We start from the raw sequence: 26,543 nt of genomic DNA, 5'->3' as shown, positions 1-26,543 counted from the left end.
CCTGAGTGTTAGGTTCTATCACTAGCCCCATTTTACAGATGAGGCTTAGAGAGGTTGAGGTGACACAGTGGTAAATGATAGAACCAGCACTAGAAACCGAGACTGTCCAGAGCCCAGATGCTAAATCATTATATTATATGGGCTCAATGGCTTTTAGAGAATTTGAGTGACTAGGATCCAGTAGCACTGGAGTTAAGACCTATTTGTTCTGCTTTTTCCTTATTCCAGCATTCTACTGTTTGGGAGAGCTCTTAGGCTTTGTGTTTAGATGACCTTCTTTGTCTGAGTCCACTGTGGCTGTGATTTTTTTTCCTGTAGTTGCTCAGGAATCAACATTTTCCAAGGTCAAGCTCAGGATTTGAAACATTTAATTTCCTGCAAGTTGACATTTTACCATTTCATTTTACCATTTCATAGTCCCAAAGCCTCCTGCAGCTTTTAAAGGAGTAATTTCAGATATCCACTCCCACAGCTCTAAGAACAACTCATTTCAATCTTGGGACATTGACCAGAATTCAGGGAAACTAGCATGATCCTTCCACTCTGACGTTTCATTCCATCTATGTCCAAAGCTGTGTCTACAAGGCATCACCTATGAGGTAAGAGGTGGGGAAAATTTTAGTTTTCCAGATGAAACCCTTTACCTGATATTTTGTGTTGGGAAGACAAAATGCTAAGATAACTAATGCTTCTTTCTTTTCTTTTCTTTTTTTTTTTTTTTTGAGATGGAGTTCCGCTCTTGTCGCCCAGTCGGGAGTGCAATGGCATGATCTTGGCTCACCGCAACCTCTGCCTCCCGGGTTCAGGCAATTCTCCCAGCCCAGCCTCCCAAGTACTGGAATTACAGGTGCCCGCCACCACTCCCAGCTAATTTTTGTATTTTTAGTAGAGATGGGGTTTCACCATGTTGGCCAGACTGGTCTTGAACTCCTGACCTCAGGCGATCTGCCCGTCTTGTCTCCCAAAGTGCTGGGATTACAGGCGTGAGCCACCGTGACCGACCAACTAATGTTTCTTTATTCATTGGGCTATTTGGGGATCATGCAATTAGTGGAAAAATATATTCCATAAGGTTTTGTCACTAAGGAATAGTAGTGTAAACCCATCCAATCTAATCATAATAAAAATTATTCAGTAGATCTGAAATAAGTCCCATAAGCCCAGGAAAAAGAGAAGTCTTAATTATTTTTACCAAAGAACGGCTTTGGAAGATTAATGTTAGAGTAGGGCCTAATACGGTTTTTTGATAACACACAAGTATTTATAAAGTAAAAACAACAGACTGGGCGCAGTGGCTCATGCCTGTAATCCTAACACTTTGGGAGGCCAAGGTGGGCAGATCACTTGAGGTCAGGAGTTTGAGACCAGCCTGGCCAACATGCTAAAACCCCACCTCTACTAAAACAAAAAAACAAAACAAAACAAAACAATACAAATAAACAAAAATTAGCCGGGCATGGTGGTGTACACCTGTAATCCCAGTTACTCGGGAGGCTGGGGCAGGAGAATTGCTTTAACCCAGGAAGTGGAGGTTACAGTGAGCCAAGGTCACGCCGCTGCACTCCAGCCTGGATGACAGAGTGAAAACTCTGTCTCCAACAAAAACAAACAAACAAACAAAACAAATATAAGATAAATATTTTTAGCAACTTAACTTGAAAGTCAACAAAATCACAGCAATCTTCTAGAGACTTGTTCTTTAAATTTTTTTAAAAATATTTGTGGGTACACAGTATGTGTATGTATTTATGCGGTACATGAGCTATTTTGGTACAGGCATGTAATGTGTAATAATCACATTATGGAAAATGGGGTATCCATCCCCTCAAGCATTTATCCTTTGTTTACAAACAATTTTATTATACTCTTTTAGTTATTTTTAAATGTACAATTAAATTATTATTGACTGTAATTATCCTGTTGTACTATTCAATACTAGGTCTTATTTATTCTTTTTATTTTTTGGTACCCATTAACCATCCCCACTTCTCCCAACCCCCGCTACCCTTCCCAGCCTCTAATAACCACCCTTGTATTCGCTATCTCCATGTGTTCAATTGTTTTGATTTTTAGATCCCACAAATAAGTGAGAACATGTAATGTTTGTCTTTCTGTGCCTGGCTTATTTTGCTTAACATAATGACCTCCAGTTCTATCTATGTTGTTGCAAATGACAGGACCTCATTCTTGTTTATGGCTGAATAGTACTCCATTGTGTATATGTACCACATTTTCTTCATCCATTCATCTGCTGATGAACACTTAGGTTGTTTCCAAGTTTTGGCTATTGTGAACAATGCTGCAATAAACATGGGAGTGCAGACACTTCTTTGATATGCTGATTTCTTTTCATTTGGGTATATTATATACCAAGTATTGGGATTGCTGGATCATATGGTAGTTCTATTTTCAGTTTTATGAGGAACCTCCAAACTGTTAGAGACTTATTCTTGATGACTGTTGATTAAAGACCATCTTGAAAGGATGTTAAAGGGGTTACTGGGCTGAATATTTATTTTCCCTAGTTTCTTAAATTCTGTATCTTTACCTATTGGTGATTTTGTTTTGAACTGGCCAAAATCTAGAGTTTTCAAGAGGTAATCTTGTACAAGATATTTAAAATTAAATGTAATGATGTTGATCTGTTCTGTTAAACACAAGTTCAGTGATTCCCCTTTAAAAAATGCATAAAACCCATGAGTCAAAGCCAATAATAAGTCTAGAGACTATTCTAGAGAAAAGTAAGGCTATTTTTTTTTTTTTACGGTGGCAAAGTGTTAAGCATTATTGGCACATTTAAATTTCTTTAGCTACTTCATAAAATTATCAGTAGTTAGCTCTCTTCAATATACTTGATATAGAATGGGATGGAAAGAAGAACAAAGTTAAGGTTTAGTGAGCAATGTCTGTATATTGAGAAATCATATTAAAAAGCATAAAGAGCTTTATGATAGATGAGCAAAAGATTTGAAAATCTGTTGCCTTCCTCCATTATCTGCTATTATCTCCACATACTACACATACTACAGCTCACATAGAGCAGAACCATCCCTCAACCTGTACTATTCACTTATGGACTACAGTGTATGAAAGAAATTAAACTCCTCACACATTACCCTATTTCTCTAATTCTCTGTAATTTTTGATCTCTTTGAAAACACATCTTAGACTTTCCCTGATGTAATGCTTCAGCTAATTGATTTAGATTGACATCCTTGCCCCAGCCCAAAGGAATCAACTGTTTTGGTGTGCGTCATTCAGGCAGCTTGCTTCTTGGAAGTCTGATGTCCAATCTATTGATAGTATTGAAAATCATGGAATAGAAAAACAAATAAGTCCTTTGGACAAGAAAGCATCAGCAAGAAACTTCCTTCCAGCTCCCTTACTCCTGTGATGAGGGGATGGGGCTACTGCTGCTAAAACACTGGGCAATGTATAGTAATATTTGACTCATAAGGTTTTCATGAAAACCACTCTTCCTCGGTCAAGTTTAGACAGGTTCAGCATCGGGGAACACCAAATACTATTAAAGTCTCCTAAGATTCTGCTGTCCCCTAGTCCCTTGTTTCCATTTTTCCTAGGACTCCAAGTGGCCAAAACAAGTTTATAAAGGAGGTGGTATTCCTGTTTACTTTAATATTATGTTTCATAGCCCCTTTTACATTAACCTTTCCAACAATACTTCAAAGTAGATAATGCTCTGCTTATTTTACAGATAATAAAACAAACCCTCTGAAAACAGGAAATTTGCCAGAAGCTGGCAAGCTGGGAAGACATAAAACCAGGATTTCAGCCAGGTGAGTTTGCCTCCGGAGTCTAAGACTTTCCCACTGGCTCTTCCCTCTTCTTTCTTCTATGTCATATTGGCTCTCTTCTGCTGCTGCCTAAGCAAAGGATTAGCATTTAACAGGGGTTGGGAGGGATGCCAAGATGAGAACACCACCAAGTGGAGAGAACAGAGCTGCTTGCCCAAGGACTCTCCCATATGCCAAGTCAGCTCAATGAGCTGGGAGGCAGAGTGTGCAATGGAAAAGCAACAGGTCTTCAACACTAAGCAGCATACAAATTCCATCTCCACTATTACTGAGTGGTATCTACTGCCAGGATCGGTGTGGTTGCATGTGACATCAGCCTCCCAGGAGACCACATCATCTGTGGATCACAGCCTTTCCACTAAATCACTACCTTTCTCCAAAGTGTGTGTTCCTGACTCCTGGTCTACACTCCAAGTCTATCTTGGAGCTGAACCCTTTTCTGCAACCAAGGCTGGTTATCAGATGGCCTTGACCCTCTTCTCCTAGTCCTGATGGGCCTGAGAAGTCTTCATGGTAGTATCTGACTACCAATCTACTTCGTTTTCATTTTTGGTCAAGATTAGAGCTGCGCTTTCCGTGTCTTGAACTTCCTGATTTAGACTGCAGATTATTCTTAGTTTCCTCCAACCTTGCTCCTATAGCAGTAGCTTACTCCAGTCTAGCAAGAAACTACCAGCCTGTGACATGGCTGTGGCTCCAAGATCATTTCACAGGTAGCCCTAGGGCACTTGCTAGCTTACTGGGCATTGAAAGGGGCTTGAACTCACCTGGGTGGATCACCACTTTCCTCTCTAGAGTGGTGAGGACAAAGTGGAGATTTTCCAAAACAAATAGATAAACCACTACTCTCCTAGGAAACGCCTTTTTTCCCGTCCTGTGGTCATTCAATGCCTGCATTTTAACAGGAAGTACCAGATTTTCTGAATGTTTGGGAAGAAAAGGAGAAAAGAGGGTAGATTGAGAGTATCACTACAATCCTATAGAATAGATTCCACTTCACGGGCTATGATTTCTGGAATCAGCTTCTCTCTTGACAGTAGAGTTCCTATTACATCTTCAAAGAAATATATTAGTTACTAAATCCTTTAAAACATTTTATTATGAAAAATTTTAAACATTTACAAAAGTGGATAGAATAGTATAATGAAGCATCATGTAGCCATCACCAGCTTCGACAATTGAAAACTCATGGCTAATCTTCTTTTGTCTATACCCCATTTGCTTCTCCCATGTCCTGGATTATTTTTATACAAATTCCAGAGTTTACATCACTTTATCCATGAATATTTTATATATATCTTTTAACTATAAGGATTCTTTCTTCAAAAAAAACCTCACAATGCCGTTATCACACCCCCAAATTAATAATTCGATATTATCAAATATTATCCAATATTCAGCCTTCAGATTTTTCTGTTTCCCAAGAGATCATTGTTTTTTTACAATTGCTTTGTTCTAATCAGAAACCAAAATGCATACATTACACGTTAGTATGTCACTAAAGTTCCCATTGATATATACGCACCTTTTTCTTCTTTGTTTTTCTCATAATTTGTTGAAAAAAGTAGATAATCTGTCCTGTAAAATTTCCAACATTCTGAATTTTTCTGATTGCCTTCCTGTGATATCCTGTCTCCTGTATTTCCTATAAAATTGATAGAGGGCTCAATAAGAATCTTGCTCAATCCTCTTTTTTTTTTTTTTAAAGAGACTGGGTTGCTCCGTGTTTCCTAGGATGGAGTACAGTGGTTATTTACAGGTGTGATCATTCATAGCTCACTGTGGCCTTGAACTCCTCCTGGCCTCAAGCAATCCTGCCTCAGCTTCCTGTGTAGCCAATTTTCTATAAAAATATTTAATAGTTTGTGTTGTATATTTTCTTTCGCATTACATGATGAGGCATAGAGTGTATGATTGTTTCCCTACTTGTAATGTTAAATTTGATCAGTGTGTTCTGGTATTGTCAGCTTGATCCATTCTTTATATAATTTCTCATTAAGTTTTTTATCTAATGGTTTAGAAGCCATTGAGGGTCATTGCCCAAATTCTTTATTTCATTATGGATTGCAAAATGGTGACATGTAAATTCTATTATGCCTTCTGCATTTATTAGCTGCAACTCTTTAAAACAAAAACAAAAACAAACCAAAAAGCCTTCCCTTATCAACTATTTGGTGATGCTGAAATATGGTTCTTATGGGAAAAGTATGATAAATGGTTGATTCTGTCTCCCTTCACCCTCCTTTTTGTTACCAGTTTCCAAAAGGTGAGTAGTGAGCATTTTTAAGTATCATTATAAATACATGTATTTTTAAACATATTTAATTTCTTTTATCATACTGAATGCTAATATTTCTGTATAGATAGCATTCTTTAAATCATAGTATGGATATGTAAATACAAGTAATGGAAGGCCAGCGCAGTGGCTCATGCCTGTAATCCCAGCACCTTGGGAGGCCAAGGTGGGAGGATCACTTGAGCCCAGGAGTTCCAGGCTGCAGTGAGCTAGGATTGTGTCACTATACTCCAGCCTGGGTGACAAAGCAAGACCCTGCTTCTAAAAAAAAATAAATAAAAAGTTAAACATTAAACAGAGCAAAAAGGACTGTTTAGAGCTGCCCAGGAAGAAAGGAGACCCATTCAGGGAGCAGTGGAAGGCTGATGAGTAATGGGCAGACTAAAGAGAATACAGAACCACGGAGCCAGAACTGGGCAACTGCAGTAAGAGTACTTTTAGTTGGAACTAAACAGGTAGTTCTGGGAGCTGGTGAGGAAGGCAGAGTGAACCCAGGATCAAAGGGAGAAATATGAGCCAGCAAACCCAACAGGGAACCTTGAGAGACAGTTTTTGAATGAGAGTAAGGAGTTAAACTAAACAGCAACCTAATTTAAGCAAAAACTGCTGTGCATCTGTACATTGGCAAACTGAATTAGTGTAAATGCAAAGATAGTCTCATCTCTATTGTTATGCAGTCCTGCTGGGCATGTATTACACTTCAGAGATGCTCACAGAAGAGCGAGGTAACACAAAGATGGGGAAGAAGAAGGAGGAAAGGCCTTGGGTTTAAGAATGTAATCTCTGGAGAAGAAGTCTTTCAGTGCTCCTTTTTTCTCAGGCAGCAACTCCAAGACACTAGAAAACTTCTTTGGAGACTGTCTGAGGTCTGTACTATCCTTACAGAAAGCCATAGTTGATGTAAATATTTTTGTATTCTGTCTTAGGCTAATATAACAAAGTATATTACTTACGAATGATTGTAAAGATTTTTATCATTAATTTTAAAGGAAGGTATAATAAAATCTTCAGAGATTATAAAGCAAGAGAGGATCTTAAAGGTCATATAGTTGTAGTCTTAAATGAAAATATTAAGACAAAATCCTCATTCCATTTTTAAAAAGTTGACATTTAGATGAACAAATTCAACAGAATGCCAAGCTCTTTTGCCTCCTGGGCATAAAAGAAATACTAGCTTGGTGAAAGAGTTTTAGCAATAAAAAGTAACAAGAAAAACAAACATAACTCACAACCATTATAAATTTTCCTTGCAATGGGCATTCTCATGTTTTATGAAATTAGAGATTGCTTACACTATTTCCATTTTTAGAATTGGTAGTTTCAAGCCAGGCTTTAAAATATTAGCACTGAGAACAGGATTTAGCATGAATACAGAAGTATTTTTTAACGGCGATAGAAACTCAAATGTAAATTTGGGTAAGATCATATTTCCTTGATATTTTTCTTTATTAAACATAGCTTCACTTATCTATCCTTAAATAGAAGATAGAAATTTTGTGTTTTTAAAAACTGCTACTTTTTGGGCTTCTATTATTCTTTCTTTTATTGTAAAAGTAATATAAACACCTCTAAAAAACAAAGATTACCAGACATAGTATGTTTCCACTTAAAATGCTGTGACCATGTGTGGCCTGCATTATGACAAATGGTCATAGCCTTAATTTCAGCGGGTGTTTTCCACTTTCAGCAACTAAAGAAAGCACCTTTTTCAAAATTGTCCCCCAAAAGTCACATTTAATGGTTAAAACTGTTACTTTCGAAAGTATTTTCACTTTCTTAAGGTAATCTTCATCAGAAAGACTGAGTATTTTAGGGCAAGTTCATGCATGATGTTGGAGCTTACTCCTCACCAGTGTTTCTTTCTAGATATGTGATCCATGTTCTCTAAGGAAAGGCTAGATGAGCATCAATAAATACAAATGTAAATCTGAAAATAAACATCTAAACATAACACATTATTCAAAATAATGTATATGGGACAACTATTTTAAGGAATATCTCTTAGGGAAATATCACCTACTTAAAATTTGTGCATGTGTGTGTTCATCCCTAGATGATACCAGAATAACCATTAAAGTGTCATCTTTTTTGGTTTGTTTTCTTGAGATGGGGTCTTGTTCTGTCGCCCAGGCTGTAGTGCAGTGGCATGATCACTGCAGCTTTGACCTCTTGGGCTTAAGCTATCCTTCCACCTCAGCCTCTCAAGTAGCTGGGACTATATGGGTACAGCACCATGCCCAGCTAATTAAAATTTTTTTTTTTTTTTGCAGAGACAGGGTTTCTCTATGTTGCCCAGGCTGGTGTTGAACTCCTGGCCTCAAGTGATCTTTCCACCTCAGCTTCTCAAAGTGCTGGAATTACAGGCATAAGCCACCATGCCTGGCTGCATGTCATCTTCTGAGGTATTATTTTGAGAACATAAATAAAGAATTCCACAATCAGTTTCTTTTCAAAATTTGGGTTTAAGATCCTCTTCTCCCCTACAATAATTTTAAAATATAATTATAATATGCTGTACAGACACTTATGGGTTTAAATGAACCAGATGCTATGTCCTTGCATTGTATGTTAGAACACTAAACCAATAATATAAAATGTTTATTTAAACCACAGTAAGATACAAATTCTGAATGCATCGTTGTGGTTATTTTAGCAGAAATAATATTTTAACTATTTCATGGGAATGGTGCACCTCAATAGCCAATAATTTTGAAGTCATTATCACATGTAAATAAATGTGACTTATTTACATATGAAATATCTTAAAGATATGACATATCAATAGAAGATCTGACTCCAAAAATAGTTACAGAAATTTCATCAGCTAGGCTTGAAAACATGTCTTATTATGTAGTCATGCTTCTGAAGACCTGAGTTATTCTGTAACCAACACCCATCTCCCTAGACTGTCCTAACCAAAGGAGCCAGCATTCGTTGGAAATTGTTTACTCTTGGGAAAGACTGTAACATTCTTTGTCAAAGTGAAAAGATGTGGAAAAATTGACTGATCTGATTTAGATAAGAATTATTAATTGTTTTAAATTACCCTCCCCTCTTTACTTTTGTGGAGTGAAGCAAAATATGTAGACAAAGATAGAGTAAGGGGTGTGTGTGTGTGTGTTCCTAAAAGGTTACTTTAAACTGTAGATAAGGTTAACCTTCTAAAGAGAGTATCTCTGTGCTTCTCCATGGATCAGTGATATGGTCATTTTTGACCTCTTGCAGCACAGCTCCAGTAATAAAAAAATTCAAGTTAGACTTGCCATTCATTCCAAAGCAAAACTCACTTTCAGATCATTATCAGAACAAAAGCTCAGTAAACAAACTTTTGAACCGTGAAACAAATAACTCCCAGGCGGTCAGGCAATTCCAGCATTCATTTTGGAAAAAGGAAATGTTGCCATAGAAGTAAGCCTGTGTCAACATCCAGTTCTATTAGCTCCTTTCCCTCCTCACCTTAGAAGTAGTATGATAGCCAAGGCAGTTCCTAGATGCCAATAAACATTTGTTGTTGTTGTTTATAATGTAGTCATAATTACTTCCAAATAGATATCGAATATCGTCATATAACTAAGTATGGCTTGAGGGATGTGGAAGGAAGAGAAGCAGAGGAAATGTGTTTCTATTGTCTACCTTGTAGGAGTGGAACATGGGGTTTTGTCTGGTTGCACATTTTAACTCCAATCAGCTAGCAGAATCACCTTCTCCCAGTCTGGCCATGCTTGAGGGTTTCTGTCCAACATTGAGGATTTAGCTGACATAGAAAGCATGGAAATGAGTTCATCCCTTTCAGCCTGGATTCACTGCACCATAGGGACAGCTCTTCAGTTACCCATTACAGAGGTTCAAATGATACTCCATCAGCTGGTGCAATGAAGAGGGAAAGTAAAATCAGGAAATGCAAAATTGAATGGGCTACCACTTTACACAATTTCTGACTTTGTTTTATAGGTTATTTTATTACCATCTATACTTGTTTCGAGGCATTGGAAAACTAAGTACTATGTTACATAACTGTTTACATGTGATTTGACGATAAAGATGGAGCTGTTAAATAAATACTGCAGTGTTTTGTTTTTAATACCACCTGTGTATACTAATGATTATATATTTATAATTTAGTCTTTCAGACAAGGCATGGTGTCTCATGCCTGTATTCCTAGCACTTTGGGAGGCCAAGGTGGACGGATAGCTTGAGCTCAGGAGTTTGAGATCAGCCTGGGCAACATGGTGAAACCCCATCTCTACCAAAAATACAAAAAAATTAGCTGGGCGTGGTGTTGTGTGCCTGTGGTCCCAGCTACTCGGGAGGCTGAAGTGAGAGGATCACTTGAGCCTCGGAGGTGGAGGTTACAGTGAGCTGAGGTCATGCCAGTGCACTCCAGCCTGGGCTACAGAGTGAGACCCCATCTCAAAAAAAAAAAAAAAAGTCTTTTCTCCCTAAAAGCTAGAATTTATAATTCTTTTGTATTCATAAAGCACCTGTTCCAGCACTGGATACCTTATAGACCTATGGTTCCTTGATTACAATGTATTTGTTTAAAATTTTGAACGGTAGCTATCTTTATAATTATATTATTAGAAAACTTGTATATCTCAGAAGTTGATTCTAGTAGAACAATATTTAATTTAAAAAACTATTAACAGTTAATTTATGGCATACTTATTATGTTCCACAAAGTAATTACTATTATTATCCCCATTTTACAGTCAAGAAAACTGAGGCTCAACAAGATTACTTGAATTTGCACAGATTATAAGTGATGAAACTGGGGCTCCAGCAAAGTTCTGTCTGATTCTATGCTGCTAACCACTACACTATGTTGTCTCTCATATTTATACATTTGATGTGAGCCTTCTATACTTAAGTTTCTATTCCCTGACTTTAAGTTTTTCCAATTTAAAAAAGGGGGTGATGTGTTGCAGGAAAGGATTTGTATGAGAAAGAAGTGAGGTTGTCCTTGATCCCTTGAATTCATTTGCTCGCCAATGAGGGGTGGAGTGTTTTCTGTCTTTGTTACTGTCTGCAGTTTCAATGAAAAGAAAGTCTTCTCATCAGTGATATCAGAGTGTACCAAGAAAGATCAGGTTGCTGATTTTCAGAATGATCCAGGTCCCAGTAAATACCATGATTTTTATCAGATTAAGAAGTCAGGCAGTCTACTAATATCCTCGTCAGAATCAAATCCAATTCCAAGGTTGCAAATAGAGCTATAAGAAAGAAAAAAAAAAAAGAGAGATGTAATATTGTGGCTGCTAATTTTTGTCCTTTTCACTGTGGACGTGAATATTTTGTTTAAATATTTAGTTGGGCAACAGTAGCTTCAGAGAATTCTGCGAGATGGGGTTTGTCTCTAGAGGCCCCTTCAGTATTAGCTGGCTCCCTATTTGCTGGTTGGGCTGTGTCTTCCTGCTCCCTGTCCAGGGATCCTCCCATTCCCTTCTTGTAAGTCTGTCTTCTGAAAAACAACTCCATATCTGATTTCCACTATCTTTCTAGTCTCCTGGCAATTTTTACCTGCTGAGCTGGTTATTAGTTTGTTACAATGCAATGACCCCATCTCTGATTATGTCATGACTGATGCTAGTACATTAACATGTTACATACTCCAGGTATGGTTTAATGTGGATTTCATGGACACCATGTCTTGACTCAAAGATTCTCTTTCTACGAGAGAGAAGTGTAATCATAATAGAAAGTGTATTTTATTATAAAATGGAATAAAAAAACAATACCACAGTGGATTAACACCCTGTGGTACTGGGGTATTAAATTTAGAGGCAGGACAAAAATTATTGCTCAGAAAAGAACATGTCAAATAATTGGGATTATTAAAGAGATCACATGCAAAAACCATAATAACACTTAAGTCTCCTGACTCCAATCTGTACTTTAGTTAACAGATTCCCCCTGTGTAAAGAATATATGCGGCTGGGCGCGGTGTCTCACGCCTGTAATCCCAGCACTCTGGGAGGCTGAGGCGGGTGGATCACGAGGTCAGGAGTTTGAGACCAGCCTGACCAACATTGTGAAACCCCATCTCTACTAAAAACACAAAAATTATCCGGGGGTGGTGGCGCATGCCTGTAATCCCAAATACTCAGGAGGCTGAGGCAAGAGAATTGCTTGAACCCAGGAGGTGGCAGTTGCAGTGACCTAAGATCGCTCCACTGCACTCCAGCCGGGGCAACAGAGTGAGACTGAGTCTCAAAAAAAAAAAAAAAATGCTGGCCAGGCGCAGTGGCTCACCTGTAATCCCAGAACTTTGGGAGGCCAAGGAGGATGAATAGCTGGAGCTCAGGAGTTCAGGACCAGTCTGGGCAACATGGCAAAACCTTGTCTCTATCAAAGATACAAAAAATTTGCTGGGATTGGTGGCACATGCCTGTGGTCCTAGCTACTCGGAGGATCTCTTGAGCCTGAGAGACGGAGGTTGCAATGAGCTGAGATTGTGCCACTGCACTGCAGCCTGGGTGACAGAGTGAGACCCCCATCTCAAAAAAAAAAAAAAAAAGAATATATGCTACAGTGTAAAAGGTTATCCTCCCTCGCTTTGTGTCTCAATAAATCTAGAGCTGTAGCATAATCATGAACAAGACGTTTTTATTCTTGGTTTAGTAGATATAGCTTAATAAATTATATTCTTATGAATAACTATTGGAGCAGTGAAAATTGCTAGTCGTCTTCCATTTCAACTGAAAGCCTTCCTCTGAACAAGTTGTTAGAACATGTTCAGAGATGCCTATCATGAGAACATATAATAGGATAAATTGACTGTGGGAGAAGAAGGCAGGGATTAGTCACTCACAGGTTGGCAGCATAAAGACAAGGTAAAGAGCTGCACACCAGGCTGACAACCATAAGATGAACCAGCATCCTGCCTTGGTTTGAGTGGGTGCTTATTTCTTAATGACTTTATGAATTTTCCAGACATTGATAATAATGCTACAAAAGCAAAGAAAGAGGTTAAGTATGTAAGTTATAAAAGAGATTTAAAGAGTTTCTCTATTTGGGGTATATTCCTTTAGGATTTGTTTCCCAATAGAGAAAACAATGGTTAATTGGATAAAATATAAAACTATGGGCAAGTAAATACTGAACATGTCAAGTATCAAATGCTAACTCAATGAGCACACTCTTGTCTTGTTATGTAACTGCTTGAATATCTCAAAAATACCCGCTGTAGGGTAAATTCTTAATATATAACTATCCTGAGTTTTAAAGTATCCAATGATAATCAATAAATCTGTTACCTATAGGATTACATGATTTACTTAGTGCTTCTGAGGCAAATCTCATACTAACAAGTATTTTATCACTAACAATCTCACCAGTCTCCCAGAATATCCCACGCCTGCATGGGCTACTGTGGGTATGACTTTGTAGGAAGTTGAGTGAATTAGAAGTGATGTTAGCTACCCAAGAAAGGAAAGAGTCAGTCTGAGGCTGAACGAGTTTGGAAGCAGCAATGAATATTCGAAAAGGAAAATATCATTTTCTCTCTGGAATAGACATAGTAGAAGTGGATAAATGCAGAAGTGGCTACTCTTAAAATCCCAATCCATCCAGGCTTTGCAAAATCTGAATAAGGTCAAATCCCCCCAAGATTACTGATGTGTATAATCTGAAGAAGGGATGGTCAGAAAGGACATACTCAGAGGACTGAATAAAGATAAATTATATGATGATCTTTTCTGTTACAGTCCTTTCTTTTCCTGTTCTTATCCTTGGTTAACACAACAGAGTGGGCTTCTAAGTCTTGCTGGCAGCACCAGCCAGTATCCAATTCATTGCCCATTATTTGCAGAAGGCATAAAGATTTTTTCCACAATGCATATAAGCCCAATATACAGAACCCTTGAAGTATTTCTCCTTGCTCCTAACATGTTAGCCTAATTACAACTTTCTCGTTAAGGGTTGTTTCAAAATATACATACCTATCTGAATATTTCTGGTATTTTAGTATTTTTTTTTTTTAATAGAGACAGGGTCTTGCTGTATTACCCAGCCCGGTCTTGAACTCCTGGGCTCAAGTGATCTGCTCATCTCAGCCTCCCAAAGTGCTGGGATTACAGGTGTGAGCCACCATGCCCAGACTATTTCTGGTATTTTATATTATGTTCTTAATACTTTTTTTTTTGAAATTAACAGAAAAGTTTCTAAAATGCAGTGGTTAATCTCTCTGACCTCATTATTCTGTCCCCATAATGTGCATCACAATAAAAATGACTGACAAAGGACTTTGAATACAAGTAAATATAGAAGCTGTATGCAAATATGCCTGTGGAATCAAGAGAAAAAGAAGAAGCTCTTAGGAATTGTTTATGCTTTCTTTCATCTGAAGTGCCATTTTCTTTGTACATCAGATAACATATTGATTTTAGTGTACTTCAATTCTCAATTTTCCATAAACCATAAAAACCTTAATGATTTCTCCAAAGCTCAAGTGAGAAACAATCAATTAATTTTCCCAGCAGTTCAACTCTGTCAAAATTAAAGTGCTATTTTAATGAATTTTTCAGACATTTAGGCTCTACACAGCAGCAGTTTAATGCCAAAAAGTCTTTCTTTGACCATTGCAAGAAAAGTTTAAATATATACCAATTAAACAGAAAGTTCAAATGTTTTAACCTTTATAATAGACATGAAAATGCAAGTCACTTTACATGGCATATTCCTAGAGTTTAACCTAATGCTGAGTCTACAGCAGCTCTGAACAGAACTGTTGCAGAATCATCCACAATGTAACACTGAAATGCATCAGCTACTACCCATGTGATGCCATTCCTCCATGTTGTGATTTGAGGGAACACACACACACACACACACACACACACACACACACACGATTGTCCTGCTTCCCTCCATAGGTCTGATACCTAAAAATTCCCACTGCCAATACCACCTCTTTGAAATGAGCCGTTTTTCAAAAGGCCATAGTAAAATAGTAAAAATTCTCAAAGGGAAAAGAGGATAGGAAATTAACATGCTTTCATTTGCACAATAATGACCAATAATACATTATCACACATTAATGTATTGGATTACTTAACTTGCACTTAGAAAGCAGAGATTACAATTGGGACAGGTGCAGTTTGGAATGGTGGAAAGCAGGTGGCAAGGTCTGTATCTTGAAGTGACAACAGGGAAGTCTCCAGGGAGAAAGAACAAATAGCAGTGATGGAAAAGAAGGTTCTGAGAAGGGTAAGGATTTGCAAAGGCTGGAAGTAACTTCAAAGTAAAGTTTATTTCAGGCTGCTCTGAATATGTGAAGAAGAATAAAACACTGGAATATTAATTGAGCTGTGAAATGAATTAAAAATAGAACTAAATTGCAGACAGATAGGAAACTCTAAGTTTCATTTGTAGAATATGGATTGCGCTTTCAATAAAAGTTCAGTGATGTTGCTTGCTTGATACAATCTGCTTCATCTGGAGCATGAGAGAATCCACAGTGATTCTGAGAGGATACCTTCATGGCATTTCATTTAGGGCGTGTTCAGGCTTTTCTGGTCTATTTTTGGTTTGTTTTTTATTTTCCTGGTTTGTTTGTTTGTTTCACTTAGATTATAATGTAAAATTTACTAATGACTTAGTGAATTTAGGGAAGCTGTCTCAAAGCTTCATTATCTTGTTTATAATATTCTCTTTGCACAAGACTGGATCTGTTACAGTTCCTTTATGAGGAGGAGGCACTTTCACACACAACCATTAAACAGTCTAATTTGCCATTTGGCCTGTTTCCTGTTAGATTTCAAGGTGGCTGTAGACAGTCACATTTCTTGGTGCTCATCTAATCTACTCTTTCTTACAATTTTGAGTTAATTCCTTTGTCTACCTGTTAATCATTTATAGGCATTTCCATAGGATAGGTCTTTTTGAATCTTCCACAGGACTGACTGCAAAGTGCAGTGCTAGAGGACCTTCTGAGTCAAGCCCTGGGACTTCTTCACCTACAGAAAGCAGGTTGGCATTCTTTCTTGGAAGCTGACCTGCCTCACGGTTGCTGTAATAGAAAGAGCGGGCTATTATCATTTGAACTGAGTGCAGTTATTCCTCCATCATTTCCACCATTTCCTCCATTCCTCCATCATTTCCACCATTTCCTCCATCATTTCCACCATCATTTCCAGCCACACCTAAAGCTCAGGCAACTGTGCGGGTGGGCAAACAGAAGGAGCTGATTATCGTTCATGACATAAATAAAAACCAAGAGGCAACCTAGTCACCAAGTGCAGGAAAGAAAATCATATCATAAATCTCATAAGTTATTTTCCATTTACATAACCAGTAGCAAATATCACTTGTAGTGCTTAAATAATGTAAATATAAACTAGGAGAGACTCTTTTCATGGATCTTAATGAAACATCATATATAATAAGTATGGAATAAAAAGGATCATTGAACAGATTTTAAAAAGTCAAAGATAATATAAACAAATGCTCATACATGCATAATACATATGTGTTAGGCACTTTATGTTCATTGCCGAGACTGAAGTTTGCAGGTTGTAAAAATAAATAAGCTTACAAATCCCTAAGGGGTATTAAAAAAATCTTTTGGTACATCAGACAAACTGATCTGAGGTTGATGTTCCTGGGGATTTCAATAGATTGGATGGTCTGGCCCCATAACCAGTGCGGAGCTGAATGTTACTTAGTGATAAGTTAAAGGGAAAATAGATCCATCTTTACAAAATGCTTTTGTTCATACTCTTTACTGAGACACCCTGCAATTATGATATAATCTATTTGTTTCATTCCAGATGTTCAGTCACTGTTACTTTGAAATAGGCTGGTGAACATTATTGTATGTTTCTTACACGGGGCAAAGGAAAATTTTAGAAAACCACAGCATTTGTAAATGGTTACATTGACAGAAGCAAGAATGAAACTCAAACTTCTCTACTTCAATTTCTTAGCCTATTTACTACAGAATCAGTGATAGATATACCAATTCTAGAGTAGTCTAGAAAAACCTCAGTCTGCGTTTTTTTCTCTATTGTTTTTAAAAACAATATTTACTAAAATTTTTGTATTAAAATGTAATATTGCTTTTTAAGAAAAATATTAACATGTATAAAAAGAGAAGAATAAAACTCACAAATAATGTTAATAGACAGGATACATTCTGATGCATCTCTTCCCTTCTAAGAAAAGTTTGGTTCATACTATATATATATTGGTTTTTGTTAATCTAGGAGGTCATCTTTATTAACATCCATCAATACTTTATGCACTATTACAAAATAAACAAAAAATTATGCCAGTACTATGACACAATGCTTAACTACTAAGAATTATTATTTTATACTTGTTGAAAGAAATCCTTTAGACATAGGTTTTATCAAATATCTTTACTTACACAATAAAAAATAAGTGAAACTAATTGTCTAGGTATTACTAAAACTTTTTCATGTTCAAACTTTAATTCTTATGATTCACTCTATGATTCAGACTTTTCAATGTTTGTGGTTTTCCACACAATATCTTCTGTTTCAACTAGGGTATTGGCAAGACAGGATTTCTTGAAAGAGTGTTCTGTTATTGTTTCTAAACTTGGCTTCAAGCTGACCTCACCCCACCTGCAAGTCTTAATACACCTGGACATGCCATGGAATGACAAGAAATATTCAGATTTTAGATATGTAAAAATATTAAAACTATGCCTCTTAGAATCTGTGAAGTATGGTATATGTAACCCTTTTTTGTGCTAAATGTTATAACATGAGAATTTACTACTATCTTTTAAATTATGATGTTTAAATGCTCTACAATAGTCAATTTAACTTATTTAAGCAAACCTCTATTATTGAACATTTAGAACCTTTCCAGCTTTCTGCTGTTATAAATAAACGTATGATAAACATCTTCAAGCATAAACCTTTGGTCACATCTTTGATTCTTTCTTTTTTTTTTTTTTTTTGAGATGGAGTCTCGCTCTGTCACCAGGCTGGAGTGCAGTGGTGTGATCTCAGCTCACTGCAACCTCCACCTCCTGGGTTCAAGTGATTCTCCTGCCTCAGACTCCCAAGTGGCTGGGACTACAGGTGTGCACCACCATGCCCAGCTAATTTTTTGTATTTTTAGTAGAGACAGGGCTTCATCACGTTGGCCAGGATGGTCTCGATCTCCTGATGTCGTGATCCACCTGGCTCAGCCTAGGTAAAATGATACGTGGTTTGCAGTTTCTATATATTGCCAGATTGCTTCCTAAAATGATTGAATCAATCAATAACCAGTAGAATATGTATGCACAAAATATTTTCTAACCAGTAGTTTTCACTACTCCTCAGCATATATACAAATTAAGTGTTGATTCTTGACGAGCTTACACTTCCCTTTCATTTCTTCCTTTACTTTTATTTATCACCTCCAGCATGATAAATAATTCCTTTTCCTGTTTGGTATTTACTCCTTTAATGATCCTATGAATTTCCACCAAGAAAACTCTTAGTCATTGCTTCCCCAGTCTATACTAGATATAACCAGCCACCTTAATTTTCCTCTGAAGTCAGTTTTCTGAATCACTTCATTGCTCTAATTTTTTTAGATACTCAAGGGACTAAACCTGAATTTATTATTAGCAGCTTTTTGTCATGAAGGTAGGAACCTTCTATTTAATTTTCCTGATGAAATGCTTATTTATGTCTAGTCTTCTATTCAATTAGTCATTTTTGCTCTTGTTCGGGATAATGAAGTCATTGCTCTCCATTCTGACCTGAAAGGTTTCTTTTAGAAATATTGTCAGGCCATGTAATAAGCAAGATTTCCATCTCTAGTATATTTATGGGCCAAGTCTTTCTGATCACAGGAGGTTTATGTAGGAAATTAAAACTATTTTTAATATTCATCCTTTCAGCAAGCATCCACTGGGCTCACACTATTTATAAGGTGCAATGCTTAATGCCTGTGATAATACCAAGGTACGTAAGGCACATACCTGGCCCTATAATAATATGTCAAATTTATTTATATATGATGCATAAATATGTCTTTACGCATCAGACTTGGGTCTAAATGCTTGCATGCACTAACTCGTCTAATCCACCCAACAATGATATGAGATTGGTCCTATTATTAGCCCCATTTTACAGATAAGGAAACAAAGACAGGAAGAAGCCCAGGATCACCCAGACGGAGAATTTGAGATTTGAACCTAGACTGTCTGACTCCAGAATCAGGTTACTTACTACATACTTTCCTATAGAGCTTAGAGAATAGTAGGATAGACCGGATTTACACATAAGATTCACTCAAATACTTTAAACAAGGACATGGTAGTGCAAGGGGCAGAGGAAATGGGTGAAATCAAGATGCAAAGAAGAGGTAGAATAAGTTTGTTGTGTAGAAATGAAAGTGAGTAGAAGTAAAAGTTTGTTGGGGAGAAATGCAAGTGAGTAGTTCAATGTGGGGTGGAAAGATAATAAACTTAAGAGTCCAACACCCTACACTCAAATTCTGGCTCCAGCACATATTAGTTGTAAGGCAACTTCTCTTAGCCTCAGGCACTCAACTTATTTTAGTCCTAATGAGCAAAGGTATAAAGTGTAGAAACACATGACACGTTTAAGGAATTGAAGTAATATAGGGTAGAGCAGGTGTAAGGGGATATTAGGGACAGTTCAAGGAAGGAAGGAAGAAAGGACGTGTGTGCTCGTGCACAATAATTGTGGCAGAAGACAGAATAGGTATGAGGAATTCTTGGAAGACTTGAAGACAACAGAAAATGGATTGTCATTTTACTTAAAGGAAAACAAGTACAACAACAATAAGGTTGACTGCAGTGCAGTTTGGAGTAAGAATAGACTGAAGAAGTGAACCTGGAAGAGGCTATCGGGATTGTCCAGGTAAAAGATAAGGTCAATAATCAGGGCAATGCCATGGAAAAGAATGAGAGAGATTCCAAAATTATTTCAAAGGTAGATTTGAAAGAATTTGATAGCCAATTGGGGATTTGGGACTGAGTCAAAATGTTCCTCATGTTTTTGCCTCAGGGACCTACAATGATGAAAATGCCTTTGCAGAGAGAAACTGCAGTTAGTTTAGGTGTGAATCAAGAGTTGAAAACTTGGATGTCAGGGGTATAGTTGACTTTCTGAAAAGTTTGAATGCAAAGACAAAGAGAGAGTGGAGAGTTTGAGTGTCAGTAATTCTAAAGCTCAATTAGGAAAGTGAATTTCTTTAGGATTAATCCTTTTCTTTCTTTAGCAGAACCCAAAGTTAATTGTATATTATGGAGTCTTCCTCTCATGCTTATCAGAAACCTTCATTTTTTTTTTCTGGATTAAGTATTTCTTTGAGAACTTGATGAAAGTTATGAACTTCTTTTATCCTCAAGTTTGTGTGTGTGTATTGGGGTGATCATAAACAGACACAGAAAATGTTGCATACAATTTTAGGGAGTTCTGTATTTTTAGAAGCTCATGAATCCCAAGAATCTACTCTGCATAACTTCTCTTTTAAAACAATGTATTAATTTTTTTCTACCTATAATTAGCTGCACATCAGGTGCTGTGCTAAGTGCCCTACTTATATTAGCTCATTTAATCCTCCCCACGGCATTTCCATGTGGGCATTACATTTCAAACATGGGTGACATGGAGTTAGACTTGCCCAGGGTCACAGAGCTAGTGTGTGGTATAACCAAGATTTGAACTTAGGTCTCCATATTATGGTTATCCAAAGAAACAGAACCCATAAGATGCATATAAATATGGAAAGGAATTTATCATAAGGAATTGGCCCACATGATTAGGGAGGCTGACAAGCCTCAAGCTCTGCAGGGTGAGTGGGCAAGCTAAAGACTCAGGAGAGCTGATACTGCGTTTCCAGTCTGAGCCCAAAGGCCTGAGAACCAAGAGTGCCAATGGAGCAGCCCCAGTCCAAAGGCAACAGGTATGAGATCCAGGAAAAGCCGACATGTCAGTTCATGTCTGAATGCATGATAAAGCATATGGCCCTATCAGGCAGGAGGAATTCTCTTTTACTTGGAGGAGGGTCAACCCTTTTGTTCTACTTAGGCCTTCAACTGATTGGATGAGGCCCACTGACTGCCCATCCAACATTGGGTAGGGCCATCTATTTTACTCCCTCTACTGATTTGACTGACATGTTTACCCCAAACACCCACATGGACCCACTAAAAATAAAGTTTGACCAAATATCTGGGTGCCTGCTGGATCAGTGAAATTGACACGTGAAATCAATCATCACAATCTCTCTGGCCCCAATTGCAGTGCCCTATACTGTCATTTTTTAAAACACACTCTAATATTTTTTCCCAGGTGAACTTGCTGTTTGCTTTCAAACACACCTTACTTAAATTATCCATGTTAGAGCTGCTTCTTTTCTTATGCTTCCTCTTTCTCCCATTACGTTCTCCTAACTGAAGATTTTAAAGTAAAAACAACTTGAGTTCATTCTCTTTGTTTTCTCCTCTCTTTATTTCTTCCTCAAGATGATAAACTGTCCAAGGAAGTTTCTTTTATTTTGAATGTTGAAAGAGGATTTGTCAGGTAAAAGTGAATCTACAGATACCCACTAGGAGTGCATATCAGGTGTTAAAATAGTTTTCAAATTCACTGTATGCAATGGAAAATAAGTGCTGTTTTTTGGGAGCACTATTGAAAATTTCAGGTGCCTGCTTAGTATGCAGTGTGTGTGTTCATAAAAAGTCAATGCACGATTTAAAAAAATATATTGTGGATGTTTTTAGGCCCTGGAGCAAATCCAAAATAACAGCTGGGATTTTACTTCTCCTGGGGGACTCCTCAAACTCATGAAATTCAGTCCCAAGAAGTCATAACACTCTGTTAGTATGAAAGCCCTGTGAGCAGGAGATTGGAAGCTCAGCTGTCAGAGTACAAAGGAAATGAAAGGGAAGTTGCTCTTTCTCTCTATCACACACATTTTCAGCTCTTCAATAGACTGAATGTATCCATGCAAGCTTGAAAAAGATGATCAAACAATGAAATTAAAGCTTTTAGTTTACAGGGTTTTTTTCCTTTCTTTCCTACCAGGTGAGGGAGGTACTAGGGTAGGAGATTATGTCTTCTTGCCCCTTTATTTTGAAAATTTTAAATTGAGAAGGAGCTCAAGTGAGGCCACATTTAAGAGTATGTCTCTTGGCCTGTGTAATCAACTATGCACACTGGTTAAGGTAAAACAAATTAAACTAAATTTTGAACTCTATAAACCTGGGCTGCAAAACCTTTCGAGCTACACGAATAACTAGGAAGAATTTGTGTTCAAATAAGGCCCACAAATTCTTAATATAAGTGAGATGATGTCTATAAACAGTGGCTGTAGTTGTAGCTTCAGTCTTTAAAGGACATTGATTTTCAAATTCAGTAAAGGAGAAAAAGAATATACCTTATGTCCTACTGGCTGGTAGATATCTTCCTCATAAAGCTCCAAATAGTGCTATGATTTCCTTGGAATAGATTTTTATAAATGGTGCTTTGAACGTAAGATGATTTTAGACAATAAAACCAAGTATTTCAGACTTAAGTTTTTTTTTCTTTTTTTTCTTATACTTTAAGTTTTGGGGTACATGTGCAGAATGTGTAGTTTTGTCACATAGGTATACACGTGGCATGGTGGTTTGCTGCACCCATCCCGCCGTCACCTACATTAGGTATGTCTCCTAATGTTATCCCTCCCCTAGCCCCCCACCCCCGACAGGCCCCGGTGTGTGGTGTTCCCCTCCTTATGTCCATGTGCTCTCATTGTCCAACTCCCACTTACGAGTGAGAACATGCAGTGCTTGGTTTTCTGTTCTTGTGATAGTTTGCTGAGAATGATGGTTTCCAGCTTCATCCATCTCCCTGCAAAGGACATGAACTCATCCTTTTTTATGGCTGCATAGTATTCCATGGTGTATATATGCCACATTTTCTTTATCCAGTCTATTATTGATGGACATTTGGGTTGGTTCCAAGTCTTCTCTATTGTGAATAGTGCCACAATAAACATACGTGTGCATGTGTCTTTACAGTAGAATGAGTTATAAACCTTTGGGTATATACCCAGTAATGGGATGGCTGGGTCAAATAGTATTTCTAGTTCAATGATTTCATTCTTTTTTTCTGCTCTGATATTATAGAGTGATCTCAACGGTATCATGAAAAGCAGTCATTAAAGGGCTATTTCCCTGTGGTGATGTGCTATGTGTGGCTGAAGTGAGGTTAAATACCATCATCATCAACTAACATTGATTGAATGCTTACTGTCCCTGGCTCTGGGGATGCAGAGAGGTAAGCCATGGTTCCCCTTGAGAGAACTTAGGGCCTCGTTGATAACTTAAGTGTACGTACAATGATGATACAAGACATTGGATATTGGTGAACAAGTGTTTAGACAATAAGTATTTTGTGGTGGGAAGGATACGAATTTATCCTTAAGAGGTTCTTTAACCAATCTCACTTGTATAATACATAAAATAATATCTGATCCTTACACACAGAAGAATGCATTAACTTGATCTTCCCTACTAAACTATAATTTTCTTTTTCTTTTTCTTTTTTTTTTTAGACAGGGTCCAGCTTTGTTGCCCAGGCTGGAATGCAGTAGCACAATCACAGCTCACTGGGCCCAAGTGATCCTCCCACCTCAGCCTCTCGAGTAGCTGGGATCACAGATGTGCATCACCATGCCTGGCTAATTAATTTTTTTTCTTTTTCTTTTTCTTTTGGTAGAGATAGGATCTTGCCATGTTGCTCAGGCAGATCTCAAACTCTCGGGCTCCAGTGATTCTCCTGCCTCGGCCTCCCAAAGTGTTGGGATTACAGGCATGAGCATAATTTTCTTTTTGTGTCCTTAGCTTTTAGCCCAGAGTCTACCACATTGTAGGAATTTTGCCTATGTGACTTAAAATACTATTAACAGGTGTAAGCTGGAACTTCCTCTCCACTATAATCCATCACTCACCTTGGCAGGACAAGTGTACTGCTGATTGCACTATAACTGTATGAGTATGATTCAGTCCACACAAGGCATTTATTGCCTGGCTTTTCCAGAACGATACTTTTTAGACCCACTATGGATATATAAATGTTATATAAGCTGCTGTAAAATGTTGTGGTCATTTCTTTGTTGTCAAAACCTAGGTCTTTGCTTGTATACATACATCAAATGTCTTGGTTATGGCCTGATTGGCCTTGTCCCTTTGGGGAATCAATGGCAAATGCCTTTCTCTACATAAAATTGGCAGGACTAGACCTTGAAACAAGGTTAGGAGCAGACCAAAGTACCCAAGGAGTCTTGTTCATTTTAGGATGAAGGGTGGGCCATTTAAAGGCGACAGGTGTGACGTTCATATTGATTTTCTGGATTTTACTTCTCAAAGAGTCTGGAAAGAAGATTTGAACAGCTCAGACGGGATTTCTACTGACAACCCCCTGGGATGGTTTGACTCTGCCCTTCATTTAGCCCTTCAATTCCTCTATCCTTGAAGCTTCTGGACCTGAGCCTCTCCATTGCTTAGGAGAGATAGCCATTTGCTTTGGCAGCTGGGCAGTTCTGTAATGACAGACAGCCACCCAGGCCAGGGACAGCAGCAGAGGCAAACGTCCTCACCCGATAAGACCACTTATGCAGTGGCAAAGGAAAAGAAGATTCTATCTTTCAGCCTTTTCTAATTAATACATTTCTCTGGCAGTATTACTATGTTTCCAAGAGAAGAGGGAGAGAAGGCCAGTGTGAGCCAATGTCCTCAATTCGGGAGAGCAAACTGCAGTTCCTTCAGAGGCCAAAATAAACTGCAGGACACCGAGTCATTCATAGCAGTGCAGTGGTTGGGCTCCAACAACCACAAACCAGCAGTTACAGCCTCAGGGGCCCTAAATTCTTCGGTCCACATCAGATACTCCGGAGGGAGAGACAGGTATTTTCTAGCCAGCCCCCAGCCTTGAGGCAGAGGCAGATGTCATACTCGGACAGTCACCGAGTGTCACCTGGAACACTGTCAGAAGCCCCTCCTAGCATTACCGTTTTGAAACCACAAGCAAGAGTCCCATGTCTGGGCAGAATCTTCCAGGCTGTATCATAAAGCTGTCTCCCTCCCACCTGACTCATTTTTCCACCGATTTTCTATGAGCCTATGACAAGGGGAAGAAACTAATCATAAAACCTGATCATAAAGCCCTTCCTGTGCTTGAAGACAGCGATTACATATTCACTCAGCCAAGGTCTCCCCGCATCATTTAAAACAAAAGAGAGTCTCCATTCACGCCCTCCCCACCCTGCCAGGAAACGTATTGCTGGGACCAGCGCTGACCATCCCAAAAGTTGCTATTTCCCTCAGTTGAGGGCGAAGTTAGCAAATCCGTAGCTGCAAGTCTCAACTTGGGGGAGGGGGCGGCAGCCAGGGCGTAGGGAGAGCGGCGCGGAGGAGGGACTAGAGGGAAGGACACTGCCCCTTACTCCATCGAGGTCGTCGCCTAAGCCGGAGGAGCAGCCAGTTTGGGCTCGGGGAGGGAGGCGGAGAGAGGGAGTGGTGGCCGCGGTGGAGCGGCGTGGGCTCCGCACCAGCGGCTCGGTGCCAGGCTCGGTACCTGGCAGGCCGGGCGCGCCTCGCAGGCCGCCCGGGGCGCGGAGGGTGTGAGCGCGCGCGCCCCCTCCGTGCCCGCTCAGCCTCGCGCGCGTCTCGGGGGAGGCTCCGCCGAAAGGCGCCCGGGGAGCCCGCAGCCTCAGTCTTGCCGCCGGCGGAGCTTTGTGCGGCGGCGGCTCCGAGTCCCACCTGCTGGCGGCGGAGAGACAAGGAAGGGGAAGAACGAGGAGGAGGAGGAGGAGGGGAAAGAGGCGGCGGCGCCAGCCCACTCCTCTCGCCGGCGCCCACTCCCGGGGGCTCCGCAGCCCCCCGCTCTCGGCCTGCACCAGCTCCCCGCCCCCGGCCCGGCCCGGCCTCCCGGCCACACCGCGGCAGCCGCCGCTGCAGCCCCCAGCCTTGCCCGGCGGGGCCCGGCCCGGCCCGGCCGCCGCCGCCGCCGCCGCCGCCGCCGCCCGGAGCCGCCGGCGAGTTTGAGGGGAGCGCGGGGCGCGCGGCGCCGCCTCGATGTGCCCAGGAGCCGCCTCGGCGCCCCAGCCCCGCTGAACAGCCCCGGCGCGGCTGCTCGAGAGGACGAGCGAGGAGGCGCGGCGAGCCCCGGAGAAAGACAGCCAGCGAGAAAGAGCGAGCCCGAGAGCGAGCGCAGGGAGCGACACCATGCCCGGCTGGAAGAAGAATATCCCCATCTGCTTGCAGGCAGAGGAGCAGGAGAGAGGTGAGCCAGGCAGCGGGGCCGGGGAGGGAGGGCAGGGGTCCGGGCCGGGGCCGCCCGGTGCCTCCCTCTCCCCGGCTCCCTCCCGACCCGTCCACCCGCCGACGGGGGAGGGGCGCCGCGCCCTCAGGGCCCGCGGGCGAATCCAGGTGGCGTCTTGCGAACTCTGA

At 39.6% G+C, this 26,543-nt stretch overlaps 1 protein-coding gene across 14 annotated transcripts in view; it reads left to right on the top strand.

The window, feature by feature from the left end:
- GRIP1 (glutamate receptor interacting protein 1) overlaps positions 1–26,543 on the top strand; it is an 852,850-nt gene that overhangs the window by 105,185 nt on the left and 721,122 nt on the right. For 5 of the 14 annotated variants that reach the window (XM_054527382.2, XM_063712186.1, XM_054527378.2 and 2 more), the window contains 3 exons: positions 473–599; positions 3,716–3,797; positions 8,382–8,513. Coding sequence is in view for 4 of the 14 variants with exons in the window: in XM_054527385.2 (XP_054383360.1) it covers positions 26,319–26,376 (58 nt within the window). In the remaining 10 variants the exon portion in view is untranslated. Of the gene's footprint in view, positions 1–472; positions 600–3,715; positions 3,798–8,381; positions 8,514–26,086; positions 26,377–26,543 lie in introns of those variants that run through there. The other 9 variants (XM_054527383.2, XM_054527379.2, XM_054527377.2 and 6 more) reach the window with 3 other exon arrangements.

The sequence above is a fragment of the Pongo abelii genome, chromosome 10, assembly GCF_028885655.2.
Source record: "Pongo abelii isolate AG06213 chromosome 10, NHGRI_mPonAbe1-v2.0_pri, whole genome shotgun sequence".
Lineage (NCBI taxonomy): Eukaryota > Metazoa > Chordata > Mammalia > Primates > Hominidae > Pongo > Pongo abelii.
The sequence above is the reverse complement of the archived record's forward strand: the minus strand, read 5'-3'. Positions and strand labels throughout refer to the sequence as shown.